Source organism: Psammomys obesus, unplaced genomic scaffold (genome assembly GCF_907164565.1).
Source record: "Psammomys obesus unplaced genomic scaffold, mPsaObe1.curated_primary_1811, whole genome shotgun sequence".
Lineage (NCBI taxonomy): Eukaryota > Metazoa > Chordata > Mammalia > Rodentia > Muridae > Psammomys > Psammomys obesus.
In genome coordinates this window covers 8,026,815-8,053,466 of record NW_026596166.1, presented here as the reverse complement: position 1 = coordinate 8,053,466, position 26,652 = coordinate 8,026,815, and the positions used below count along the sequence as shown (strand labels likewise).

Below are 26,652 nucleotides of genomic sequence, written 5' to 3'. Positions count from 1 at the left end.
ATGATCAGTCCAACTTGAGGTCCAATGTCATAAGAGGTAGCCCACACCTGCCACCGCCTGGATGGCCAGGAACCAGAGGCTGCACAGTCCCAAGATCCTAGATAGAACCAAACATGACTAGGGGGCCAGGGGGAGTCAATGAAATGATTCCTAACGATGTTCTGCTGTACTTGTAGATCAGAGCTTAGCCCGTCATAAATAGAGATGTCATTTAGCAACTCATGGGAACAGATGCAGAGAGCCACAGCCAAACACTAGGGAGGTCCAGGAGAACCCTTAAGAAATAGGAGAGGAAAGATTACAGGAGCCAGAGGAGGACACCATAAGGAAGTAGCCCACAGAATTAACTAAACAGGACTCACAGGTGCTCACATAAACAGAATAATCACAGAGCCTATATGGATGTGACCTAGCTCCTCTATATGTTATGGTTGCATAAGTTGGTGTTCTCATGGAGCTCCTAACAGGGAGAGTGGGGCTATCTCTGACTTCTTTGCCTCCTCTTTGGACCCCTTTCATCCTACTGTGATGCCTCATCCAGCCTTGATGTGAGGGTTTGTGCCTAGTCATCTTGTAACTTGTTATAATATGTTTGTTTGGTTGATACCCTTGGGAAGACTGCTCTTTTTTTTTTTTTTTTTTTTTGGAAGGAAAACAGAGAAAGAGCGGATCTAGGGAAGAGAGGAGGTGGCAAGGGCACTGGGAGGACTGGAGAGAGGGGAAACTGATCAGGATGTAGTGTATGAGAGAAGAATAAAAAAAAATTAAAAGCAATACAAACAAACCAAAAATCAAGGTGAGTGGTATTTTAGGAATGACAACTGAGACTGACCTCAGGTCTATAAACAGACACACACAAAAAAATTAATTAATTGTTATTTTATTCAATTATGTAGTATATATTATCCTTTTTACAATATTCACGGCAATGTTTTACTTTTTATTTATTACATGTTGAAAAAGTTAGATAAAAAATGAAAATGAAGCACAAAAGAGGATCACATGCCTAAAATTCCAACATTCAGGAGGCTGTGGAAATAAGACCCTGAGTTAGAGGCCAGCCTGGGCTACCTGGTTAGCTTTCTTTAAAATATATATATATATTATTTATTTCATGTATCTGAGGTGTTCTATCTGCATGTACACTGGCATGTCAGAAGAAAGCATCAGATCCTAGTACAGATAGTTGTGAGCCATCATATGCATGCTGGGAATTGAACTCAGAAACTCCAGCACAACAAACAGTGCTCTTAACCACTGAGCCATCTCTCTAGTCCCCACTAACCTTTTTTTTCTTTCAAATTTATTAGATATTTATTATTTAAACATTTTTAATTTCTTTTTTAAATTTAATTTCATTTATATATTTATTACAATTTATTCACTTTGTATCCCCACTGCAGCCCCCTCCCTCATCTCCACCCAGTCCCACCCACCCTCCCTCTTCTCTCCCTATGCCCTTTTCCCTAGTCCCCTAACAGGGGAGGTCCTCCTCCCCTTCTATCTGACCCTAGTTTATCAGGTCTCGTCAAGGCTGGCTGCATCACCTTTCTCTGTGGCCTAACAAGGCTGCACTCCACAGGGGGAGGTGATCAAAGAGCTATACCACTCCTAGGCATATACCTGAAAGATGCCTCAATATTCAATAAGGACATTTGCTCAACTGTGTTCATGGCAGCTTTATTTGTAATAGCCAGAACCTGGAGACAACCTAGATGCCTCTCAACAAAGGAATGGCTACAGAAACTGCAGTACATTTACACAATGGAACACTATTCAGGAAATAAGAACAAGGAAATCATGAAATTTGCAGGCAAATGGTGGGAATAGAAAAAAATCACCAACCTTCTTTTGCAAGCTAACAAATATAAAATTATACTTTGGTCTTCAGGCAGTCTTCTGTGCATGAGAAGAGCATTATATATATGCTTCCCAGCTTCCTTTCTGCAGGTTTGGAAACCACGAGGGCCCCCTTCAGTCATTCTTTGTCTTCCATACTTCAAGGGGATGCTGTAGCCTGTAAAATATTAGCAATAAGGTGACAAGATCTCTCCTAGTCACCCCAGTGTTTGAAATGTTGTCCTGTTCTTGATCTACATCATTAACAAATATCCATTAAGAATATTTAAAACCCTGCTCAAATGCTTATGTTGAATTTTTAAAATCACAGCCAAAACCTTAGATTGGCACACAAATACCACCCTGGCTTGGCATCACTGTAACTTTTACGTGGCACAAATACCACTGGTTAGTGTCTATCCCTGGCATTTCATGCATTCTCTTATTCATATTCTTCTGGTTAGTACATCACCTCCATGCTGACTGCCCTTCTAAATATATGCATTTTGAGTCTTTAGAAATGCTATATTTGGAAAACAACTCTACCTGAACAAGGACAACAACACATGCTAATGTGGAAGAGGAAAATCACAGGGCCCTACCCTCAGACAAGGAATTGCAGGCCACTAAGGGATGCCGAGAGTGAGAGAGTTGGCCTTCCTGCGTGAGGGGGCCCCCTAACTGATTATCCAATACCAAATGGTCAACCCTGAAATCACACACACACACAACACTGAAGAGGCCTCACAGATTACTCCTACATATTTATGCATATATATGTAATGATAACAATTACATACATAAATGTATTTCATAATAATTAAAGAAAAAGCAGCAACGAGTTTGAGGGGAACAAAGATGGTTGCAGGGAAGGATTGGAAGGAAGGAAGGAAATACTTTAAGTATAAGTTTAATTTATACTTTAGTATAAGGTAATTATACTTTAATGTTTAAAATGTAAATAAAAATAATAAAACACATAATTTTTTCATATATTATTTAAAGAGCAAAACAAGAAATTATACTCATGCCCATGGTGTGACCTTTTGCTTGTTTGTTTGTTTTTAAGACAAGGTCTCTTTGCACAGTCTTGGCTCTTTAGACCAGGTTGGCCTTGAAGTCACAGAGATCTGCCTGCCTCAGCCTCCCCAGCTGGAATTAAAGGCATGAGCCACCATTGCCCAGTGCATCCCATGATGTGACTTTATTTTGGGGAGATATGCCACTCACCTCCCCCAAGAATGTGTACTAAGAGAAGCTAGAACTTAATTATTATAGCAAAGTAAAGATTCTTGTGGTCATTGTTCTTTGGTGTTGGTTTAAAATGAAGCATCATATCCAGGAAATGGTACTGAAAAATGAGAGAATGTCCACTGTGGCATTAAAAAGCAGTGATAAAGGATAAGACACTTTTATGTATTCAATACATCCATTAAAGATGATGTTGGAACGGGAAAATTTGTCCCATTGATCACCTGGAAAAAGTGACTTAAAAAAAAACATATTTTTTTCCTTAGGGGAATAGTATTATAATCTGAAATTTTCCTGCTTCTTCTTCAGTATAAAACTGTATGTGGTACATGCCTTTAATCTTGGCAGTCAAGAGGTAGAGGCAGAGGCAGAAGGATCACCATGAGTTGGAGGCCAGCCCTGTTTATATAGTGAGTTCCAGGCCAGGAAGGGTTGCACAGCAAGACAAAGGAAAGAAAGAAAAGAAAGAAAGAAAGAAGGAAAGGAAGAAAGGAAGAAAGGAAGGAAGGAAGGAAGAAAGGAAGGAAGGAAGGAAGGAAGGAAGGAAGGAAGGAAGGAAGGAAGGAAGGAAGGGAAAGAAAGGAGAACCACTTATAACAAATCACTTTGTAATCAAATTCTCCAATCAAACCACAGTAACATTCAAATCATGTTATTTAGCATGTATGTTACACATAAAATAAGTGTTTTTAGTTTATCCAAAAATAAGAGTTGATCTAGGTAAGACCATATTCTTTGAAATCACTAAACGCAATCCAATACAAGGTGCTGTGTGTGATGATATGTTTTATAGACAGATGTTCTGTAAATGTCACAGAATAGCCTCAACGTGCACCTTTCTGCAAGATTGTGCTCCTGGAGTACCACACTGGGTCCCTCTTCCCCTCTGACAGAGTCTCTGCAATGTCTTTCTTTGCCTTATCGTGAAACACTGAAAGTATTAACTAGTATCAAAATTATGTAAACAGTATGTTAATTCCCTCCAGCTGTTCAAGCTGGAGTTGTCTATTAGTCCATTCCTGTGGTCAAGAAAATTAGTTTTTCATCTCACCACATTGATGGTGGAAAGGGCAGGATTAGGTGGCCTCATTTGCTCGGCCTCTTGTGACAGCTGTTTTCCAGGTAATTATGCTGAAAAATGGAAGAGAAAGCAAGCATATTGGGTAACTGTGCTTTATGACAACTCATTCTCTCTAGAACTACCGGAGTCCGGTGAGAAGTACATTAATCCCTTCCAAGGGTGATGCCTCCATGTCCTTTCACCAGGCCCTGTCTCTTAAAGGAGTTTCAGAATGAGGACAAAGCTTGGTAGGATGAACCATATCTAAATGATACCAGTATGCATACTGAAAGGAATTAAAAGCAGGATAAAGAAGCAATATGGCACCCTCACCTTCATGTCGCCCTTCGTTAGAGTCACAAGAGGGAAACAACCTAAGCATTTACCCTTGCTGCTCCCAAACTCAGCATGAACAGAGACTAAAAGGAGAGCAGCCTTGACAACACACCCAGCTGTGCTTGGGAAGTGCCTCTGCCCCTGAGTTCTTCCTTAATGCCCATAACAACTCTATGAGCTGTTACTGCCATCCACTACCCACTGCGTAGGTGGGTGGCTTGGTTCAGAGAGGTGATCTGCTTTAGGTTGTAGGCAAGTAGGCTTTGGGCCTAGAATTTGAACCCAGATATCCCAAACACCAGGCCCCAGCTCTGACCCAGGGCACTGAGCTCCCTCTTGGGCAGAATCGTTCCTTCTGGGGGCTTCTCTGTCACCGAGCTGCAGGCAGCTTCCTAAGCCATCCTCCTGATTTAAAACACTGGTAGCTTTCTACGGAGCCTGCCTAAACCATCTCACGTGACCAACACCCAGAAGTACTAGAAAGCTTGTAAGTGATTGCATCCAAAGGAAGCTGGTCCCCATTTCATGATATTCATCCCCTTCCTCATGATATTCCAATCTCTAATTTTAGAATACCACGTAAATGTCTTTAAGCCTTTTGTTAAAGTTTTCTCTTGGCCTTCCCTTACCCAGTTCATTTTCACTATAACATAGAAAGATAGAAATAGCTGTCTAAAAAATAGAGAAGACTGTTTAATTACTGGTAGATTACATAATCTATAAATTATGGCCCTTTTTATAGTATAGATTTTTATTCATCTAGTTGTGCTGTTGTTCGCCTGTTTGGTTAGGGGCGGGTTGTTGCTTGTTTGTTTTAGATACTGTTTCTTTCTTGTGTAGCCCCGGCTGTCCTAGAATTCACAACTCACTGTACAACCGGCTGCTCTACATAGGCCAGGCTGACTTCAAATTCAAAGAGAACCACCTGCCTCTGCCTCCCAAGTGTTAGAATTAAAGGGATGTGTCACCATACCCAGCTATGTGGCAATTACCTTTTTTTAGTGGTTGTAACAAGTGCTGGAAAACAGAAGAAACAAGATAGCTTAACAGTTAAGACTTTTGCTCTTCTTCCAGAGCACCTGAGGTTTGGGTCTTATCACTCAGATCAGGAGGCACACAACCATTCCCAGGGTTCTGACATTCTTCTGGCCTTCACAGGCACCCACAGACATGGAACAGACACATACGCATACAAATATACAGATACGTAAGTAAAATAAATCTTAAAAAAATTGTTGTCACAAAGCATACAGAAGAAACAAGTTCAACAATGAAAACAATACACAATAGACTTTCTTATGTTATTTTTTTTTTAAAGAAACAATTAGTATGTCCCTTCCTCCCTAGTGTTGAAGGAGAGATTTGGAAAGAATGACTGTGGTATGTGTGTATGTGTGTGTGTGTATCTGTGTGTGTGTGCATGTGCACGCATTGTTTCAGTAGTAGTGGGTTGTTTTGAAGGCAGAAAGCTCAGGGGCTAAGTGCCCAGAAGAAGTGGAAGGGAAGGGAAGACATTCCTTTGAGGAGGTGACTTCTGAGCTAAGATGGGAAAGCTGGGTGGGAGATGATGGGAGGGAACAGAGAAGAAAGTTTTTTGAAACGAATGTTCTCTATCAGTAAGTATGGAAAAAAAAAACATGCAGCCTTTGCTTGTTACGTTAAACTTCTGGAATACCTTAGACCAGTGGTGATTTATGGTGAACCGTCAGTTACATATGATGATAAAATATTTCTTATATATTTTTGGTATTTGTATTGTGAGCTGGGGTCTGGAAGCTCTTGAAGATTTTGTATTTTCATACAAGACTACTAGAAAACAAATAAGTCACTCTTACCCAGTCCATTATATATTGGTTAATAATTTTTCCCCATGTCTTCTTTGAAATTATCCAGTCCAGGAATGGCATATACTGCCCCAGATAGATTGCAAACAAGACAGGCTGATCAGCTATCCAGACTTCCTTCAGATCATTGGCCATGGAGACTAGTATTAGCCAGACACAGCGGCTCGTTGACATCTTGGGAATGTCTCGTGCCTGCTTGCCCAGAACCTAAACATGTTCAAAATGAAAAGGAAGCTAAAGACTTAATCAAGATATTTTACAGAAATGTTATGTTAAGAAGCCAAAGGCTGTTTGCCAGTGGGACTCATGCAATATGGAGCCTTACAAGTTTCTACAGGCGATAGTGTGTGTCATAATCATCCATGATATTCCACTAGCCTCATAGGAATCATACACAGACCAGTTGAGATAGTACTGGCTAGCTTGAAGGACTAAAGCTCCTCATTTTCTTTACCACAGTGCCTAATGATTGCTACCATCTCAAAAACCACATGAATATCCCACAATAATGAAGCTCTACCCATCTGTGGTAATGGCATAGAAGAGGAGGGAAGGAATTTTATTACCAACTACAGAGTTATTGCACAATAGTCGACAGGGCAGCCAACTTAGAACTAATGCTATGGTGATTTTATTAGCCAAACATTGCCAAACATTAACCTTAACATGTCTCGTAATAACAGGGGTCATGTGGTCAAGTCATAAGTACTTCTGACAAAAAACCCTGATCTATATGATTCAACAGTCTGGGATAAATAGGAAAACATTCCAACTATTTTCTAATTTTAAATGTGTACCTTAGTGACTTCTCCAAGAAAACAATTCTGGTAAATATTTGAATGCACAGGTCCTGGGCAAATGGTAGACACTGTTATACCCGGGTAGTCATAAAGTTCAGTGTGGAGTGTATTTAAAAAACCCTGATAGGCAATAAAAGAAGAAAACAACAAAATTAAATACAGGTCTCATTTCAGAGCTTCCTGATTTGAGGAAGTGTATTCTAAAATAACTGAGTAAAAGATAGAGTGAACAACCCTTGAGGCGACCAGAGCAGGTACTCGTAGATCATGCCAGATCCCAGGGGTTCAATAAATGATAACAGGAGCTTCTGCCATCAATGCTTTTATGGCAGACAAGCACCAAGCAGGAACTAGACTTACTTATCTTTGAAGACTGCTGTATGCCCTTCTCATACTAGTCTTCACTTTCCAGGCATACACCTGGCAAAACACACCCACATAATATATGCATCTACACACACATATACATCTACGCATAGAGATGCATACACATACACACATACATTGGTAAAGCTCTTAGACCTCATCAGAGAAGTTTGTGAATTACAAAATGGACTCAATGAGTTATTAAAAGAGGAGAAGAAGGAGGAGGAGGAGGAGGAGAAGAAAGGAAGTTGGGGGTGGGTGGGAATGATCTTAGAGGAGCTATGGAGAGGCATGCGGCCTGCCTATGATAATACATTGTGTGCACATATGAATTCTTAAAAAAGAAAGGACTTAATAAAAAATTGTATGTTTTTAAAATGAATAGTCCAACTTTCCAGACTTAAAGATACTGCAGAGTTGTAAACAATGAGCAAATAAACAGAAATCTTTTTTTTTCCCTTACGTTTCTAAACTAGGGAATATTCCCAGACCACATTGTTTTAAGAGAGGGACAGCTAACGAAATGCTTAAATCGTTTACCCAAGATGTTTGGGAAAGCGGGTTTGGAGCGGCACTTGGGGGTGCTGGAGAACTCAGCTTTATCATAGTGGTCTGCCAAGAGACGGGGCTCCAGCTTCACACAGAACCGATAGATTTTTCAGCACTGGTTACTTTAACTGTGGTGGTAGTGGTGGATTCAAACTGTGGTCTGTGTGGGTGGCCTTGGCATTTCACAGCCAGCTTGCCTTTGGTTGGGTGTGTTTACAGGAGTGGGGCTGATAAGGTTTTGAAGTCGTTTCTGTAGTCTATTTGTTTTAAGATAGTTTGCAAGCGTCTGCAAGCCAGAGTCATTCTTAACTCTACTGAACATAAATATCTAGCCCATTCTATTTCTCTTAAAAAGGTGCATCCATATCTGATTCAGCAACATGGAAAGGTTTGCTGCCAATAAATGTGACATCCTCCCCTGCCTCCCTCTCCCCACCTCCCCTACCATACAGTTCAGGAATGGTAAAGGCTTCTGCAGGCAGAGACAAGTGGTGCCTGATCCAGGAATGGACCAAAACAATATGCCTGTTGAAGGTATGGAGAGGCTCCCATACCTTTTGCCACTGGTGCTCTGTGGCAAAAGAAATGGACACCAAGCAGCCAACACAGAAACACTAACCTCTCTCTTTGTGTAAAATCACATCAAGTATAGTGTAAGAGCTTCAATAACAAATTCACTATAAATTTTACTGAAAACTGAGAGGAAAAAAATGTGCTTTATAAAAAAAAACAAAAAACAAAACCCTCCTGACCTCAGTGTTCAACTACCAAAATTCTGCTCTCATTGACTAAAGCCTCAATTAATCACATTTTTAAAAATTGGAATTATTATGTGTTTTTTTTTTGTTTGTGTGTATGTGTGTGTGTGTGTGTGTGTGTGTGTGCGCGCGCGCGCCATGCATGTGGAGATCAGAGAGCACCTTTGGGTAGCTGGTTCTTGACTTCCACTGAGGAATTAATCTCAGGTGAGCCAAACTTGCAGGGCAAGTACTACACCACCTCACAGGCCCATCAACTGGGCACATTTTGCCAGCCCACTAAATCCAGCAATAAAATAGAGCCTTGGAAGACGGGTGAGAGAGCTCGTCTGGTCTCTACGAAGGGCATTCTACATGTCTTAAAAGCCTGGGGACCAACAGATGAGGTGGTCTGTACTCAACTGCATCTGCCTGAAATGGGGCTGTTTCTACAGATGGTTGACTGACAGGCCATTACCAAATCTGAGGAAAGCATCCAAGATGCAGCCCTCCATCACTACGCCTTTGGCAGCAGAAGGGTTCTGTTGGACCATGCCTTCAATTTCTGTAGATCTATGCTGACCTGAACTATTGCACTGTGCAATTCCAATGGTAAAATGCTCCATTAAAACTTCTGGAACTCACTCTGTAGATCAGGCTGGCCCCAAACTTAGTGAGTCAATGGCCTCAGCCTCTCAAGCACTGGGATGAAAGGCATGCATCACCACCTCCCTGCTTTGTTTTCCCTCTTAAGCCAAGCTAAGAATTCATTTGGCTCTTATACTTGCTACTCTCAAGGTAAAACAAAACAGGCTTTTCTACTAGGCTTTGTCTTGTTTTTTTTTTTTTTTTTCTCTCCAGGAAACCAGAATGAATAGAGTCCTTGTTTCCTTAGGAGGGATGTGGAGCCCAGGACCAATCCCCAGGGAGTCCCGCATACAGAGTAAGAGCAGATAAGAAAGGGTAGACTCCCAGTTTGCCTTGAAAATGTGGTAAAAGGCTAAGGCAAAAGACAACGTATGCTTGCTAGAGCAAAAACAATCTTTCTCCCCAGGATTCACCTCAGCGTGCAGCAGCATGCAGGCGCACAATAAAAAAAAAAAAAAAAAAAAAAAAAAAAAAAAAAAATCTGTTGAATAAGCAATGAACATACGCAGGCCAAATATTTTTGGTCATTTACTGTTGCTGTACTCTTAGAGTTCTTTTCCTGTAGCCCCACATTTTCCCCTTAGTTTCATCAACCTCACTCACTAACGGACAAATCCCCCATCTACATTGATGTTGACGCGAACACAGTTGAGTTGAAGCAGCCTTACCCGAAGGGCGTGTTTGCTGCCGCTGTACGCACTGCAAAGTGGCACAGGTATAATTCCCGCGATGCTATTTATGATCACAATCTTTCCTCGATTTCGCTCCATCATATGAGGTAGAACACACTTGGTCAAGGACACTGTCCCTAAGTAGTTCACATCTGTTATCAACTTGAAGACATCCAGGTTGGTGTCTACAGCGAAGGAATAGTGGGCTATTCCACTATTGTTGACCAGAATGTCAATCTAGTTAAATAAAATCAGAGAGATGATTCTTTAGAGGCGATCTATGAATGGACTGACAGAATTCCTAGTGAAGAGCAGTTAGGGTGTTAATTGGATGTATCAGTACAGCAATGTTACATTTCTAAAGTCAACAAAAGGAAGATAAAATCAAGCCAAGTGTTGTGATGCAAGCCTTTAATTCCAGCATTTGGGAGGCAGAGGCAGGAAGATCTCCGTGAGTTCCAGGCCAGCCCGGTCTACATGATGTGTTCCAGGACAGTCAAAGCTATATAGTGAGACCCTCTCTTGAAACAAAATACAAGCAAACAAAAAAGAAGACAAAATCAATAGAATCCACCTATTCAGGTTGAGTAGTATTTCACAAAATATATCAAAACTCATGAATATCAATGTTGGGGTGATTTTTTTTTCTCCTTTGCCCACAATAGGAATTGAAAGTTTAAAAGGCAAGAAAGATTCTAATGACCTAAAGTCCAAGACCCAGAGATGAAGAGATCCAAGGACATACCCAACCCACTAATGCATCTCCGTGCTTGAGTCTCTTTGAATGAGTCGCCACAGATAAGACTCTCTTTGGAAATTTTGACCAAGCTGCGAAAAGTGATACAATACATATTTATATCAACAAAAATTGCTACTTACTCTCCCAAACTCCTGGAGGACGGCTTTCGTAGCTGTGTCATGGGAACTTGTGTCAGCCAGGTCAAGGGGCAAAACCAGTATATCTCTTTCTTTCATATTGCCATTCTCTAAATTAAGACACAACAGCCTATCAGTGAGAAAGCCGTGCTACAATTCAATCAAGCTCTTTTTGCTCTCATTAAGTCTATCCCTCACCTCCACCTTCCAAAAGGGACGAACGGGATGAGTGAAACTTGGGAAAAGACTATGGCAAAATCGAGATTAGCCTACAGCAAAACAAAACAAACAACAACAACAAAAACCCACAGCTCATTTAGAGGTATAGACTTATGTTTGTTTTGAAATATGCTCACAATGTATCATTGTTCTTCTTCCTTTTAATTTGGTCGGTCAATTAAACCCCAGACTTTATACCAGCCAAGAAGCACTTTACTGAAGTGCCAAATCCCCATCTCCAACCTTTAGTTGCTCTTTCACACAGTTTCAAAATCAGTGGGTTTCATTTAGATCATGTAGAAGCTCAGAACCCCTTTGCCAGATTATATAGACCAGCAGACACTAAGAAGTAAATTTTGTTATTTTGCAGAATTAGAGACTGAACCTTTGTCCTCACCCATGCTAGGCAAGTGCTCTGCCCTGATCCACACACCCCCCCCCAAGCCTTTAATGAGGTGATTTATAAAGCACAGAGACTAGATTGCCTACACAAGTGTTAGTCAGTACAGTTTCCTTCCTCCAAGTCCCATCCCAGGCAGGAGACCCATCCCACATACATGGTGTTGAAGGATATTTGATGCCACTGTGAACCCCGAGAATGTGTTACTGGAAAAACTTGTTTCTAGTTGCAATGTAGCTCAGCCCTAGCATACCCCTTTGGTTCAAGAGCTTTCTGGCTGAGTATTGTAAACAGGATTAAATAAAGTTATGCCTAGGTCAAAAGGTGGAGCAAGCAAGCAGTTGACAGAGAGTGAACATAGGAAAAAAAACATAGAGAGAAAGAGAAAGTCAAAGTCAGGAAGCTGATAGATAGATAGATAGATAGATAGATAGATAGATAGATAGATAGATGCACAGGAAGTAGAAGGAAGGGACTTTCAGTCGGAGGGTTTTTTTTTGTTTTGTTTTATTTTTTTAAGATTTACTTATTATGTATACACTGTTCTGCCTGGACACCAGATCTCATTATAGATGGTCATGGGCCACCATGTGGGTGCTGGGAACTGAACTCAGGACCTTTGGAAGCACAGCTAGTGCTCTTAACCTCTGAGCCATCTCTCCAGCCCCAAGTCTGAGGGGGTTTTTGAGACAGTATAGAGAAGGCACAGTCCTTCTTTGGCGACTTCAGGTGAAGGAGGAAGGTCAGCTGGGTGCCTTCTTTGCCTCTCTGAGCTAGCAGCTTTCACCCTAGTATCTGGCTCCCAAATCTTTATTGGTAAAATCGAATGTTTGAGATTTTGTTTTTATAACAAACAAACAAAAGCAACTTTTGGCCCTCTACCATGTGGCATGACCCCATGGACAGAGAAATCATGCCATCTGTGGACAAAATGAGAAACCATTAGATTTTTTAAGTCGCCTAGGAAGGTTTCAAGGAGAGAATTGAGGATGGGAAATACCACAATACAAGGCATGAGGACCCTCTATGGTGCTACGTTAGATGGCTTGAAAATAGAAGCAGAAAAATGTGAATGACTTAACTGAGATTGACATAATTCCAATCATAATTACTATCAGCCTGGTAATTCATATTTTATCCTTAATAGCCATAGTGGATTTCTGGACCGTCTCAAAGAAAAAAGCTTTAGAGATACAGGAAAAAGAAAAAAATATGAACAGTGAATTGATAAGCTACAAGCCTTAGAAGAAAAATTAGGAAGACTTATAAATAAAAATGAAAAGAATACTCAGACACAGAGGAATTTAGACAACAACCTACCCTACCACTGCATGATGAAACTGAAGAGGGCTACTCAAGGTTGTTGGAAAACCAACCTTAGTTCATCCAGTTACTGTACAAGATGTACCAGATATGCATTCATCCTATGAGCAGATATTAAATTCATGGGCACCTCAGAAGAGAATAATATCCCAAGACTAGAAAGATTTGGCAAAAATATAGTCAACCCAAGGTGTACTGATTGGGGAATCTCTGGGACTCCCCCATAGCATGGGATCAGCTGCCTGCTTACACACTGCAAATCTTTAAGCAGCCACCAGATGCTTCTAGTACAAAAAGGAGAAAAGCTCCCACTGGGAAGAAATCTCTGTTAGACATCTGCTTTGTGACTTGTCTGTGGTCAACACTAGCCTACATGGTAGGAAAGATAAAAAGACTCCATTCAAAACTCCGTCCCTTCCTGATACCTAACCAACTAAACTTTAGAAGCCCAAGAAAAGAGTTAACCCTATACTCCATCCTCCCCTTACTTATGCATCTGTTTCTTTTCCCCCACTATACAGTCAGTATTTTTGACATTTTATTTTCTTAAAAATAAGCATTTATGTTTTTCTTTGAATTCCTCTTTCTCACATTTACCTAATTCTGTTGTTTATGTACTGCCCTTTATTGTACCATCTTATAAAAAAGTCGGCAACGGAGAAGGGAAAGGCAGTAGCATGGGTTCAAAATTCAGCAAGGAGACTGAGATGCTGACAAAAGCCAAACAGAAATAGATAAGCAAAGAGAAGCTCATGGTAGAATGAGTTCTCAATACACTAGATCAAGCTGAAAAAAAAAAAAGATGAATAAGAAAAAAAGAAATTAGTTAAATTGTTAGGGAGAGGAAAGATCAGTGATCAGGGATAAAAATCAGTGATATAGAAAACTATTCAATAAAATACAGAGTGAGACTCTTCAAATCTAGGGAAAGAAATAGACAGTTAAGACTAAGAGTACTTTGAACCCAAGAAGACATGAATGGAGAAGAATGTTCCCTGATACATTATAGTCAAAATACACAAATGAAATGTAAAACCATACAACGATGAAAAAAAAAAAAACATTATAAACCATGAGAGAAAGAGTCCTGCTTATTTACAGAGGCACAGACAGGGGATAACATTGGTCCTCTCAGAAGAGATCTTGGAAGTCAGGAAGCATGGATGCTTAGCATCCTGAAAGCAATAATCACCAACGAAGACTGCCATATCCAGAAATTGCATCAGCATGGTGAAATAAAGTCCTCCCAAATTAGGCACAAATCAATCAATTCCTAAGTACCATGCCCTTACTGAAAAAGGTATTTAAAGGAATCCTATCCATAGAGGAGGAAGAAATATAATCTCCATCAGGTAGGACAACACAATATACTTCCTGATGAACAAAACAAAACAAACAAAAACTGAAAAACAACCAGCTGTGTCCAGCTTAGTAAACCAGCAAACAACTAAAGCAAACTAAAAAAAAAAAAACAAAACAAAACAGACAATTAAGACAACCAAAAATGAAACATGATTCCAAGAACTAATGAAACTAATCCTCTCAAGAGTGACCCTGAACGTGAGTTCTCTTAACTCTCCAAGAAGGTGCACAACATCTTGCCGGATTAAAAAACAAGACCTGACTGTTTTTTGTAAGAAACACACAAACCGGCAAAGACCATCTCCCACCCACACATAGAGTCAAGGAAATAATGAAAGTCAATATATCAAGTAAGGGGATGGAGAGACGGTTCAGTGGTTAAGAGCGATGTCTGCTCTTCCGAGGGACCCGGGTTCAACTCCCAGCACCCACATGGCAACTCACAACTGTCCACAAGCAGTTTCAGGTGTTCTGACACCCTAACACTAGTGCACATAAAATAAAATTAAAAAAGTACATCAAGTAAATATAATCCAAACCCAAACATTAGTTATATATGTCACGATAAAAGAGCCTTGATCCAAAATTAGAAGAGGATCACTAAATCAAAAAGAGATGATACATCAGAAATATAAAGCAATTGTAAATATATATGAATTGAATAGTAGGGTACCTAATTTTCTATAACAGGACATAAAAGGGAAGCTAGGTCCAAATAAAATAATAATGGGTGACTTTAATACCCCCACTGTCAACAGAAAGATCATTCAAACAAACAAACAAAAATCTGGAAATAAATTGCAGTTAAACCTCACAATAAATCAAAAACTGACAGTCTTCTACAGGATGCTCCACATGCTGTGGACTACGCATGCTTATTAGAAAGCCCGTCGTGCTTTCTCGAAAGCAGATAACATTTTTAGATCGTTAAAATGATCCTAACAAATACCAAAAACCTCAGAAGAATTTCTTGTATTTTAACAGAACAAAATGAAATAAAACTAAGAAAAAACTAACAAGAGACATAAAGGGATGTGTGTGTGTGTGTGTGTGTGTGTATGTGTGTGTGAGTGTGTGTGAGTGTAACATGAAAGTAAACAGGAAACTGCTCAGGGTTAGAAAAAGAGCTAATGGGAAATCGGGGGAGGGGAAAAGGAGACATGGGGAATACATTCAACATTCAATACAGTTGAATAAAACTTTTCAAAATGTAAAGCACTTCTTGAAAGCAATGGGAAGGCTCGCCTCCTGATTCACCCTCAAGCCAAAGAACCGTCAAAGTGTTTCCTTTGCTCCACCACAGCAGGAATTTCAAGTTACATGGTAAGGCAGATCATCGTAAGAAGTAGCACTGTCCACAGGTGCCAGGGCCTTTGAAAACAGAGTCATGAAAGAGGAGTGTGGCCTCGCTGGGCAGTAATGGGGCAACAAGGTCTCCTTGCTAAATCGGTAGCACAACCAGGAAAGCCAACAGCTAAAAGACAAAGAAGTCATCCAAAAATATATTCTGGGAGGAAAAAAAAAGCGAAATTATCTCAATTTGGTTACTAAATGTTCTTTAGTTAACAATGGCTTTTTTTTTTTTTTTGAGCCTGCTTTCTATTGAACATAACTGTATTAAAACTCAAAAACAAAGAAAGAGAGAGAGAGAGAGAAAGAAAGAAAAAAAGAAAGAAAGAAAGAAAGAAAGAAAGAAAGAAGAAAGAAAGAAAGAAAGAAAGAAAGAAAGAAAGAAAGAAAGAAAGAAAGAAAGAAAGAAAGAAAGAAAAGGCAAAACATAGCATGCCTGACCCCTCACAGGAATACCTACCATACATAGCAAGCTGCATTTCAGTGGTCACATTTGCATGTCATGAATAAGAGCCGACCTATTTTCCCTCCCAAGCAAGTTACAAGTCATTTGATAGTTATTCCACCAACGTGGAGAGAATGGGTGGTTCTACCTAAGGCAAAAATCTGTGCCAAAGGGAGAGTAGAAAGAAATGTGGCTGAAAAGAAGGAAAAGCCTAGCAAGTGTGGCTGCTTAAAAGGTGACAGATGAGGAGGCTGGGCAGTGCACGTGAGGTTCTGGAGCCGGCCCGGGCTACACAGGACAGTCCACCTTCCCTCAGTTCCCCAAGCTGCACTCGAGTCTGGACTCTCACTTGTAGGAGGCCAAGCGGTTGTTAGGAGTCCACTCACCCAGGCATCGTCTCTTCACCCGCTCCAGCTCCTGCGTCCTTCGGGCTGACAGCACCAAAGACACTCCGAGCTTTGATAACTGGAAAGCCAGCTCCTCGCCAATGCCACTGGAGGCTCCAGTCACCCACACCACCATGCCAGTCAGGACCTGTTCTGTGGAAGGTGGAGGAGGGTTGGCAGGACCATACACAGGATGGTGATACTCACGTATTAAAGAGAAGCAAAACAGGAATGAAGAATAAGTGAGACAGCTGGGTGTGGTGGCTCACACCTTTAGTCCCAGCACTTGGGAGGCAGAAGTAGGTGAATCTCTGGGAGTTCAAGGCCTAGCCTGGTCTACAAAGTGAATTCCAGAAGAGCCAGAGCTAGAAAGAGAGACCCTGACTCAAAAAACGACAGTAAAAAAATAAAATAAAATTTAAACCGTGACATTAAATATGACAACCTACTATGCGAAACTTAAATTTTCAAATCTCCTAAGATTTCTTTAAAAGTACAAATATATGTTTTTCTCTCCATCCAATATTTTGTATATTTCAGAATTCTTGGTAAACTTTTCAGCCTTTTATTCTAATTCCAATAGTTTCATTCTAACACTATTTATCTATGTATTAAATAAAGAAAATTAAAGATGCTAAGTAGAAATGAATTGTCTGGACTCAATTTTTTTTACCCCTTACATGGGAGATTCAGATTAAAAAACTGGGTCCCTTCCAGTTTTCAGTTCTATTATTCCAGGTTGTGTGTGTTGGGGTGGGGGGTACAGTTGTTGGTAAGAATCTGGATTTAAATTCTGGTCAATCGTACAATCTGATCATCCTACACTTAAAAGTAATGCTGTTTTCTTTTGCCAATCATATCTGGTATCTGTCAAACACTGTCTTATTGTAACCAAGCTCCCCGATGTACAGGCTCTCATTGTAGGAGGCCGTAGTAGCTCATACAAGATGCATTCCGTAGGGAAGAAATGTGAATCATGGTCTCCAAGCATCTCTGTCGCTATAAGGACTACACCCAAACAGTGCAGCAGCCACACAAAGGCAGGCAGTGGTGCTGGGGACCGTAATCGCCAGGGTCTTTCTGAACCTTAGACCACAGTGAACTTCCTGTCTTTAAGAAGGTCAGAGTTGTGGGGGTACCGGGGATGTGGCTCAGCTTAGATAAAGCTTGCCTAGCATTCATTACATCCTGGGTGCAGTCGTCCGCACAGCATCAGATGACTGTAGTGGCACACGCCTGCAATCCCAGCACTCATAGGCGAAGGCAAAAGGGTCAGGAACTCAAGAGTATCCTCCTTAGATACAAAGCAAGTAAGTTTGAAGTTAGGCTGGGTAACACAAAACCCTGGCTTTAAAAAAAAATGCAAACAAAACAAAACAAACAATCCTCTCCCCAAGGTTCAGGGTCCATCAAGGAAGAGAGGACAGGAAGGTCGGAAGAGAGAGAGGTTGTGGAGGGCCTGAACAGAGATGTCTTCGCTGTGTGACAGGGCCTGGGCACTCATGACCTCACAGCAGATCTGGTTGACTACACCACACCCTGATAAGATCAGCCAATATTACAGCAAGAAAAGGGGAAGAGGCTCCTGGGTCTCCACCCTGAGCTGTTGACAGATGATGGCTTCTGAGACAGTCAGGTTTCTTGTTTTGTTTTGTTTTGTTTTGTTTTGTTTTGTTTTGTTTTGTTTTCAAGGTAAGGCCCATGGTAGGTCAACCAGGCTTGAATGGGTGGCCCAACATCCATGAGTATACAGGAAACACAAATTGGCCTTACTGAATTTGGGGGTTGGGGAGAGAACAAACAAAAGAAAAAAAGAACATCAAGTTAGGGGTGGGATGGGGTGGATCTGGGAAGGGAAAAGGGATACAATAAAAATATATTGTATTCACGGACTTCTCAAAGGGTTAATAAAGATAAGTATTTTCTAAAACTATGTGAGGTTTGACAAAAATAGCAAACAATTATCACATATGTTCAAATCCCAATTTGGGTTTAGAGGTTTATTAGCCCTCTATCGGATGTAGAGTTGGTGAGGATCTTTTCCTAGTTTGTAGGTTGTTGTTTTGTTTTGTTGACAGTGTCCTTTGCTTTACAGAAGCTTTTCCATTTCATGAGGTCCCATTTACTGATTGTTGATCTTAGAGCCTGAGATCTTGTTATTCTTGGAACAGTTGTCTCCTGTGCCAATGAGTTCAAGGCTCTTGCCCAATTTTTTTCTTCCAACAGATTTAGTGTGTCGGGTTTTTTGTTGAGGTCTTTGATCCACTTGGACTTTAATTTTGTGCAGGTTAATAGATATGTTCCAGATATAGAAAATGCAGTTTTTCACATTTAAAAATTAATTTTTTATCTTACTCCTGAGTCTATGGATTATAGTATGATTATCTTTTACTTCACAGCTAATACCTACTTCTAAGTGGGTAAGTATCAGGGAACATTGGGAGAACTTGGAGGAGGAGGCAGAGGGAGACTGTGGGCAGGATGTACTGTATAAGAGATAAATAAACCCCAAATAAGGGTTCTAGTGTGCTGTTCCAAAATGGCTCAACAAAGGAGTTTTAAGAAGTTCTGGCTCCATCACACAGCCCAGCACCCAGCTCCAGCACATGGCCCAAGACTCCATCACTCGACTCCATCACTCAGCTCAGCAGTCTACATCTCCTGAGTGTGTGCTCTTTGTCTTCACTTCTCTCCACTGTGGGATAAGAAATCACACCCCACTACAGGACTGTTGAGAAAACTAATTGAAGCTGCAAAATTCTCAGAGCATAAGAGGGTGCATACTTGGCGCTGAAGAAATGCCAACTGTATTTATCACTGAAAACAAACCTTAAGTTTCGCCATGTGAGATTCGGGCATGGGAATGAGGAGAGATTCTCTCCAGAAAGTTTCAGAAGAGGCAGAAATGATGACTGCCATTAGAGAGGGCATAAAGGAAGACTGGAAATTTGTATTTTGCCTTTCTTAACTTTTAAAGAGACAAAATATAGTCTACAGGAAGGAAACTTTTCTCTTTTAAAATCTCCAGAAAGCATGCCCATATTCCATTTTATGCTGTTTTAAGAACTGGTGTTTATTTCTGTGTCACTTGAGTTATTCTCTTCAACCTCATCCCATCTTAAGTCTCTTGAGACATTTTTCTGTAAAACTGGACCTTATAAAATGTTAATTCCACAAATACACGATATATTCACCTATAATCTGTACATAGAACTGTGCATTCATATACATAAAAGAAGTTTGATGGGGCTTAGTCTTTCGTCAATCTAGGTTTAAGAAAAGACTAATTATTTTTAAGATTAAGTTAAAAATTAAAAGCCACTAACATTTTATGACTTGTTTCAATATGACTTGTGGCACTACATATAACTACTTTATTTTTACTGACTTTGTAGCTGTTAATCATTGATTTTCCTTTTGATGGGTTGAATGACTTTTGTAGGATTACATAATAAAAATAATTTTATTTTAAAGTAGCAATTTATTTTGTTTCATTCTCCAAGTCCAAGTTTACACAAAACTACCCAACATGAAACACCTATGAGTCTTTGGCTGCCAAAATGAAGAGATTAATCAAAAGAAGGTTCTCTTATCAAACCCGAAAGTGATATCAAACGCTCTCCTTTGGAAGAGAAAGTCCACCTGGGACACCTACCCGCTCCCCTAAATTTTTCTGTGCACTGGCTGCCAGTTCTGCACGAGATGTGCCCTAAAGATTTTGGTCTGTAGGGGTGAGTTTTACAGGGAAACAGGAAGAGAAAAATATATTATCAATTCTGTGGTCCCCAACTACTCCAGCCAATTTTCACCCACTCAGCATAGCAAACATTGTCTTCTGAGTTAACACTTCCAAGCAAATGTCACCAAAAACTGTGGGTACTGTCCTAAGAGACCAGGATAATTTGACTGAGTCCTTAGAATCCAAAGTCTACCTGAGAGCATGCCATTTACGTAATGCCTGCCTCTAGGGCTGTGCTGAATTGAAGGTCAGAGGTTGTGAAATGCTGGGCACATTTGCTACAGAGCAAACAGCGTAAGTTCGGTCACAGAGCCCAGAGATTGAGGTCTATCGAATCCGAAGCAAGGCATGGACCAAAAGACAACTGGTGGAATCCCTCCCCTCTAGGGCGCAAGAATCATGTTACTTGAGAAAGAAATCCTGGGTCCTTTATGGGTTGGCTAAGATTCCTCTTGCAGGCTTTGCAGAGTGAGAACTCTAGGATGAACACTTTTGGGATGAAGAGGCACCTTAGCATGGCAAAGTGCTCGCTGCTCCCCACAATTATCTTTGTCTGATAATGCCTTCGATCTCTGACATTCCTGGGAGACAAGGTCTTAAGGTTTGGCAACCTCTTAAGAGAGGTTTCCCAGCCTGGAAGGCAAAAACTTTCTATCTTTAGATAGAGGCAGGCCATATGAATACCAAACTGCGCTTCCTCCCTATCCCTCAACTTTGGGAACAGCAGGACCGACCCAGCTGAGAACAGGACTCCTCACCTGGACGCCTGCCCAGCCACGCAGCCCACAGCAGTGTCAGGTCGGTATCAGTGCGCAAGAAGCTCAGCAGCCACAGGGCGGGCAGCAACAGGGCGCACAGTGCCAGCAGCCAAAGCCCCACTTCCATCTCAGCTAGTGGAGAGCAGCAAAAGCTGTAGGACAGGGCTAGCTGCAGGGCTATATACTGCTCTGAACTGTGGCTCCGCCCAGAATGAGGGTGGGCGGGGAAGTGTGGGAGGGGTAAGTGTTGCTGGCGACCCAGGAGCAAACCACCAACTCTGTTCAGAGCTGCACTACCTATGAACCTGGGGGATGATGATTCCAAGCGAGCACAGACACTAACTGGGTGTCTAATGAAATGTTGCAATGGGAACAACACCAACAACAACAACAACAAAAAAAAACCATGAATGACTTAAATACTCATGAATAATTCAACTGGTGGGGCGTGGTGGAGTGCACGCCTGTGATCCCAGCACTCGGGATTGGCAGAGGCAGGCGTGTTGCCGTGCATTCGAGGCCAGCCTCGTCTACGAAGCGAGTCCAGGACAGCCAAGGCTACACAGACAAACCCTGTCTTGGGAAAAACCAACAAAAGAATATCCCACAGGCTCCGTGTTCAACGCTTTAAGAAGAAATCTCTTGAAGAGTTGTTTGGCAGGTGAACGCTTTTCAAGGCTAGCTTGTACTTTGGTGGAAGACGAACATCCACGTTTTAGAGGCCCAGGGCCCTTCCCTCCCCTCCCCTCATTCCGCTGTTCCTGAAAAAGATGGAAGCCAGAGTTCTGCCAGTGCTGGGTACTTCAACGCTCCCAGCAGCCCCCATGCCACCGGAGGCTTTTTATTAACTAGATACGCCGAACAAAATGTAAGTTATATCGGGAAATGAATGCATTGCTAACATACTTTTTTTGGGGTCCATCTTAAGTACCTTAAAAGTACAATGTATCTGCTAGATATGATCAGACAACTGTTCTCATGAGCTCCCTGCAGCTCTGATTACTTATGTAAGAGCTGTGCAAGGTCAACTCAATGAGATTAGTCAGCATTCCAGAAAGCTGAACGGTTTCACTGGGTTATTAAAAAAAACAAAACAAAACAAAACAAAAAAAAAAAAAAAACAACCAACCAAATAAACCGCAGAGTGTTGGAGACAAGAGTAGTTGAAGAAAGGAGTTGGGTTGGGGTGTGATCAAGATACGAGGGCTCCCCCTGGTTCCTTCAAAGCTACTGGAGCCCAGGGTACAACTGACGGTATTCCCGGTTAGCTACAGGGCCAGCTACTCAGTTATTAATAACAAGTTAGCTCAAAGTAATAAAGGAAAAAGCAACCTACCTGTTACAGAACAAGGTACTAGGGGAGCCTTTCCTTCAGCTGGCTGAGGACCCGGATGGAGACAGTGAGAGAGAAAGAGAGAGAGAGAGAGAGAAACACAGATTTCGTTACATGCTGGAATGTCTAAACCCACTGCTAGGTCAGGACTTCTTATGGAAAGTAAGCACTCAAAAACAACCTTTTTCTCTCTTAGATCAACACCAAAAAAGATAGCAACAGCCTCTTTCACAGGAGGTGACAGAGACTACAATGTTACTATATCATTAAAACGTAAGACAAAAGACTAGAGTCTCACAGAGACAGGAAGACTGACACTGCATTGTCCCTTCCCTCAAGATGCCTCCGCACATTTTTGTGCTGATGTCAGCATGCCAAGGGCCATCAAACCTTGTGTACAGTTGTTTACGTCATTTTAGCTCTTAAGAGAGATCTCTTGAACTATTAAAATATGTATATATATCCAAGATGTGCTGATAGTTATATATAGAGCTACCTACCAAGCATGTGGCAAAATATAACATCTAAGGGAAGTCAGATGATGGCATAGATTAAAAGGAAAGCACTCAAGGTTCTAGGTACTGGGTGTGTATTGTTTCAACAGTGCCTGAAGGAAGGCAAGGAAGCACACCAAAACATAAAGAGAACTGAGAACTGCTAATAAATAGCTGGTAGAACTCTGTGCCCTTTAGAAGGGGTGCTTCTTGTGGGTGTTCAAAGAGATCTTGAGTGAGAATAACGACCCCCATTTCATAATAAAAGCACTGCAGACTCAGAGTAGGAAATTAGAGATGGGTTATCTTTTGGTTTCTCAAAGGCAGGATCAGCCCAGATGGAGGCAGAGAGCAATCTTCACAATCGTGAATGCATGAGTGAAACCTCTCCTGTGATCAGGAGGCTACATTCTCACATACCTTTCAAGTCTTATCTCCCACTCTGTCCCTTTACCCTACCTTTTTGATTTCCCTCAATAAAAACTGTCTGCGAGTCCAAATCTGCAACCTGTTTATCTTAATGGTTGTCAGAAGCATGACCTTACAGGCAAGTGTTGCTGTTAATTTTTTACTCTAAACTTCTGGTTTGGCTGGGAAGGGTAATGGGGGTCAGTAAACAGAGCATTAGACACCAGCAGAGACCCACTGTGCATTTTTTAAGTTAGGTGAAGTTAATAGAGTACCAAGGTGTTTTTGAAAACCAACCAACAGATTTTTATTCCTCAGAACTTTGGAGGTTCTCTTGTTTGTTGCAGGTGGGGTTGGGGGTGTGGTTAAGCACCATTAGAATGTGTCCCAGAATCTTTAGAACAGTGTTAAGGCTGTAAGATCTCAGAAGAGACATACGTGGTTCCAGGGAATAACTTAAGAGTTTCAGTTTCAGGAGTGCAGACTTATTCCCTAAAAATACCCTAGTGAAGGACAGAGGTATTTATCATATTCACGTCATGTAGGTATGTTAAGAATTAACCTTTTCCTTAGATTGAGCCTGTCCTTTGTCAGGGAAAGGTGGTGACTTAGTTCTACTTCCTAGATATAGCAATAGAATAAGCAGGCTCTTAGTATTTCTTTTCTAACTGTGGACCTTACATATCTATGTAAAACAAATAGGCGCATAGCTTATAAAGGTTCAGGTATCTAAAACAGTTAATGTCTGTCTTTTAAGGTACCATAATCATAAAGACTCAATAATTTTTTAGCCAGGCATGGTAGCACATAACCTTTCATCCCAGCACTTGGGAGGCAGAGGCAGGTGGATTTCTGTGAGTTTGAGGCCAGCCTTGCCTACATAGCAAGTTCCTGGACAGCCAGAGCTACATAGAGAGACCTTGCTATACTCCCAACACACGAAAAAAATTTGTTCTTGTGTGTTTAGGCCAGTGAAATCCTATTGAATCTATTTGTGATATTCTTGTTACTTAGTCCATTTATTTGTTCTTTGTTTCTGTATAAGATGCGCTAATTTGCATAGTGAGAGACTAAGAGCTTCACAGACCCTAACAGGCAAACAAGAAAGGAAGTCATGGTTAAGTCATAAAGACAAAAAACTTCCAGCTTCTCCCCCACCTTCCTAATCTGAGACAAAGGCCTGGTGAGCTTTTTTTCCACCAGTAGGACTACCCTACCCAGTTCCCTTTCACCCTGCTGGTCCAGCCAAGTAAGACATACTCAAGGTCAAGCCTGTACTTGTTTACCTCAAACTATGGGCTTATCAGCCTCTAGCAAACCTCCTTCTCCCCACCATGTGCTTCCTCCCCCACAGTCTAAAATGACCAATCCAAAACAAGGAAATAGAAACAACCAGCACCACCACCACCCCCAAAATGGATTTTGGTTTCCACAACCTAACATTTTGTGGTGCTCTCTTAGGTTGCCAGTGGGAGTGTCTGTGTGTGGCATGGGCCAGGTGCCCAGAGGAAGACTTACCAGAAGCAAACCAAACAAAGAGAGACTCAGGGCCGATGTTTGTTGAGGCAGATGCAAAGCGGAAAGCTCCCTGTCAGAAAGGGCGGGGCTGCAGGGTTGGCAGTGTCCAGGGATTCTGGATTTGTCTTTTATAAGGGCCCAGGAGACCTCCCTTCCTTTGTCCCTCTCTCCCCATATTCTGCCTCTGGCCCAACTGGCATCTGTCTTTCACATGATAATCTTGGGAGCCTTCTCACCCAGATTCCTACACTCCATCCTCAAGTCTTCCCCAAGCAGGGTGGTTTAAACAGGAATGGTTCACATAGACTCCTGAGCTCAAATGCTTTGTCGCCAGAGAACAGCACTGTTAACAGGTATGGCCTTGTGGGAGGAAGTGTGTCACTATGGTGGTGGGCTTTGAGATCTCATATATGCCCACTGTGGCTCACGAGCTACCTTCTGATGCCTGTGGATCAAGATGTAGAACTCCCCGCTCCTTCTCCAGCACCATGTCTATCTGCACGTAGCCATGCTTCCCGCCATGATGATAATGGAATAAACTTCTGAACTGTAAGACGATCCCAATTAAATGTTTTCCTTTATAAGAGTTGCTGAGGTCATGGTCTTTCTTCAAAGCAACAGAAACCCTGACTAAGACACCAACTGCTGCCATCCAACATAACTTTTAGGAGAGCAGAGGGTGATGATCAAGTTTCTCTAACTGCTTCTATGCTGATGATGGTTACAGTCCCTATTTTACATATCGGTTGGAGATGCATTGGGTTTTTCAGTCACAGATGTTAGCTGGAATCCCTGTGTCATAGTTTGAAATTGCTACATGTTCTAAAAGATGCACATTTTCCAAGGTTAAAATACAAGATTTAAGTAAGATGATTATGCTCATTGGTCTCAGAAAGAGGAAGCGACAGGCAAGCCAGGACCATGTTTGTTTTTATACTGTGCTTTGGGGGATGTGATCTTTTGAATTAACATAGATGGATAGACAGATTTTTATATTAAGAATGTGGTGAGACACAAAGAATGGTTTTTAAGAAATAATCTTATGGGGGGCTGGAGAGATGGCTCAGAGGTTAAGAGCACTGGCTGTTCTTCCAAAGGTCCTAAGTTTGATTCTCAGCAACCACATGGTAGCTCACAGCCACCTATAAGGAGATCCTGTGTATACATAATAAATAGATAGATAGATAGATAGATAGATAGATAGATAGATAGATAGATAGATCTTAAAAAAAAAAGAAATAATCTTATGATAGAATACATGAAAACAAATACAGGGTTAGGTTGTAACCATTGAATTTCAACAGTTAGTGTGGCTCTCCTCCTCCCTGGGGGGCTGTTGGCCACCAGATCCTGAAGACAGGAGGATCAGAAGATGAGGAGCAGGGCTCAGAAAGCTGGGGCACAACAGAATTGAGCTCTGGGAAACACTTCAGGGAGCTAGTTCAGCTTTAATTTGGGAGAACAAGGCTATATAACCACTGGGGAGTGGATGGGAGGCTCCCAGAATACGTGTACATGACTGGTTAACACTAGGCATTGCAAGGATGCTTGATCTGCATTAAACAGCACGTTCCTATCCTAAGAATGGGAACACAGTACCTAATGATCCGATAGGCGCAGGGAGGGGAGAGCTATGTCAAAGGCCAGATATCAGACCCGGTTAGACATCTGTGCCTAAAGACACTCTCCAGATGGGGTCAGGCAGAGTAGGAAGCCCAGCTGGGGAAAGGGTGTCCAGACTGGGAAGGCCTCAACCTCAGGGTCCTTCCAACATAACAGTGCCAAAATGATAATATGATTAATAGTAATAATAATAGATCAAAAAAAAAAAAAAAAAAAACCCCAGAGCAAAAAGCATGGCTACAGCTACTTGCAGATTTAAATAAAGCAGCCTGCCTAGCTTATCTTGGTGTTACAGCTGTGGTCCCTTTGCTGCTTTA

General features: G+C 41.4%; 1 protein-coding gene across 4 annotated transcripts; it reads right to left on the bottom strand.

Moving 5' to 3' along the window:
- Nucleotides 1-1,664: 1,664 nt before the first annotated feature.
- On the bottom strand, nt 1,665-21,104 carry LOC129667751 (dehydrogenase/reductase SDR family member 7-like). 4 transcript variants are annotated; one of them, XM_055595464.1, is made up of 8 exons: nt 20,960-21,104; nt 16,463-16,615; nt 10,981-11,087; nt 10,099-10,338; nt 7,128-7,250; nt 6,322-6,537; nt 4,142-4,221; nt 1,665-2,017 (listed from the first exon to the last, which is right to left on the bottom strand). In XM_055595464.1, exons 1-7 carry the CDS (start codon nt 21,084-21,086, stop codon nt 4,177-4,179), a joined length of 1,011 nt encoding a protein of 336 aa, XP_055451439.1. In that variant the 5' UTR covers nt 21,087-21,104; the 3' UTR covers nt 1,665-2,017; nt 4,142-4,176. The 4 variants fall into 4 exon arrangements, with proteins under 4 accessions (XP_055451439.1, XP_055451442.1, XP_055451441.1 ...); XM_055595466.1 differs by lacking the exon at nt 1,665-2,017 and adding an exon at nt 5,479-5,503 and having other exon boundaries at nt 4,165-4,221; XM_055595467.1 differs by lacking the exon at nt 7,128-7,250.
- Between the last annotated feature and the right edge of the window lie 5,548 nt (nt 21,105-26,652).

Coding starts and splice junctions, on each gene's coding strand:
- LOC129667751 (XM_055595464.1), bottom strand. CDS start 21,086: ATGGAAGTGGGGCTTTGGCTGCTGGCACTGTGCGCCCTGTTGCTGCCC. Junction 7,251..10,098: donor GCAGCAAACACGCCCTTCGG/GTAAGGCTGCTT, acceptor ATTGCCTATCAG/GGTTTTTTAAATACACTCCA. Junction 4,222..6,321: donor ACCAATATATAATGGACTGG/GTAAGAGTGACT, acceptor TCCATTTTTCAG/CATAATTACCTGGAAAACAG.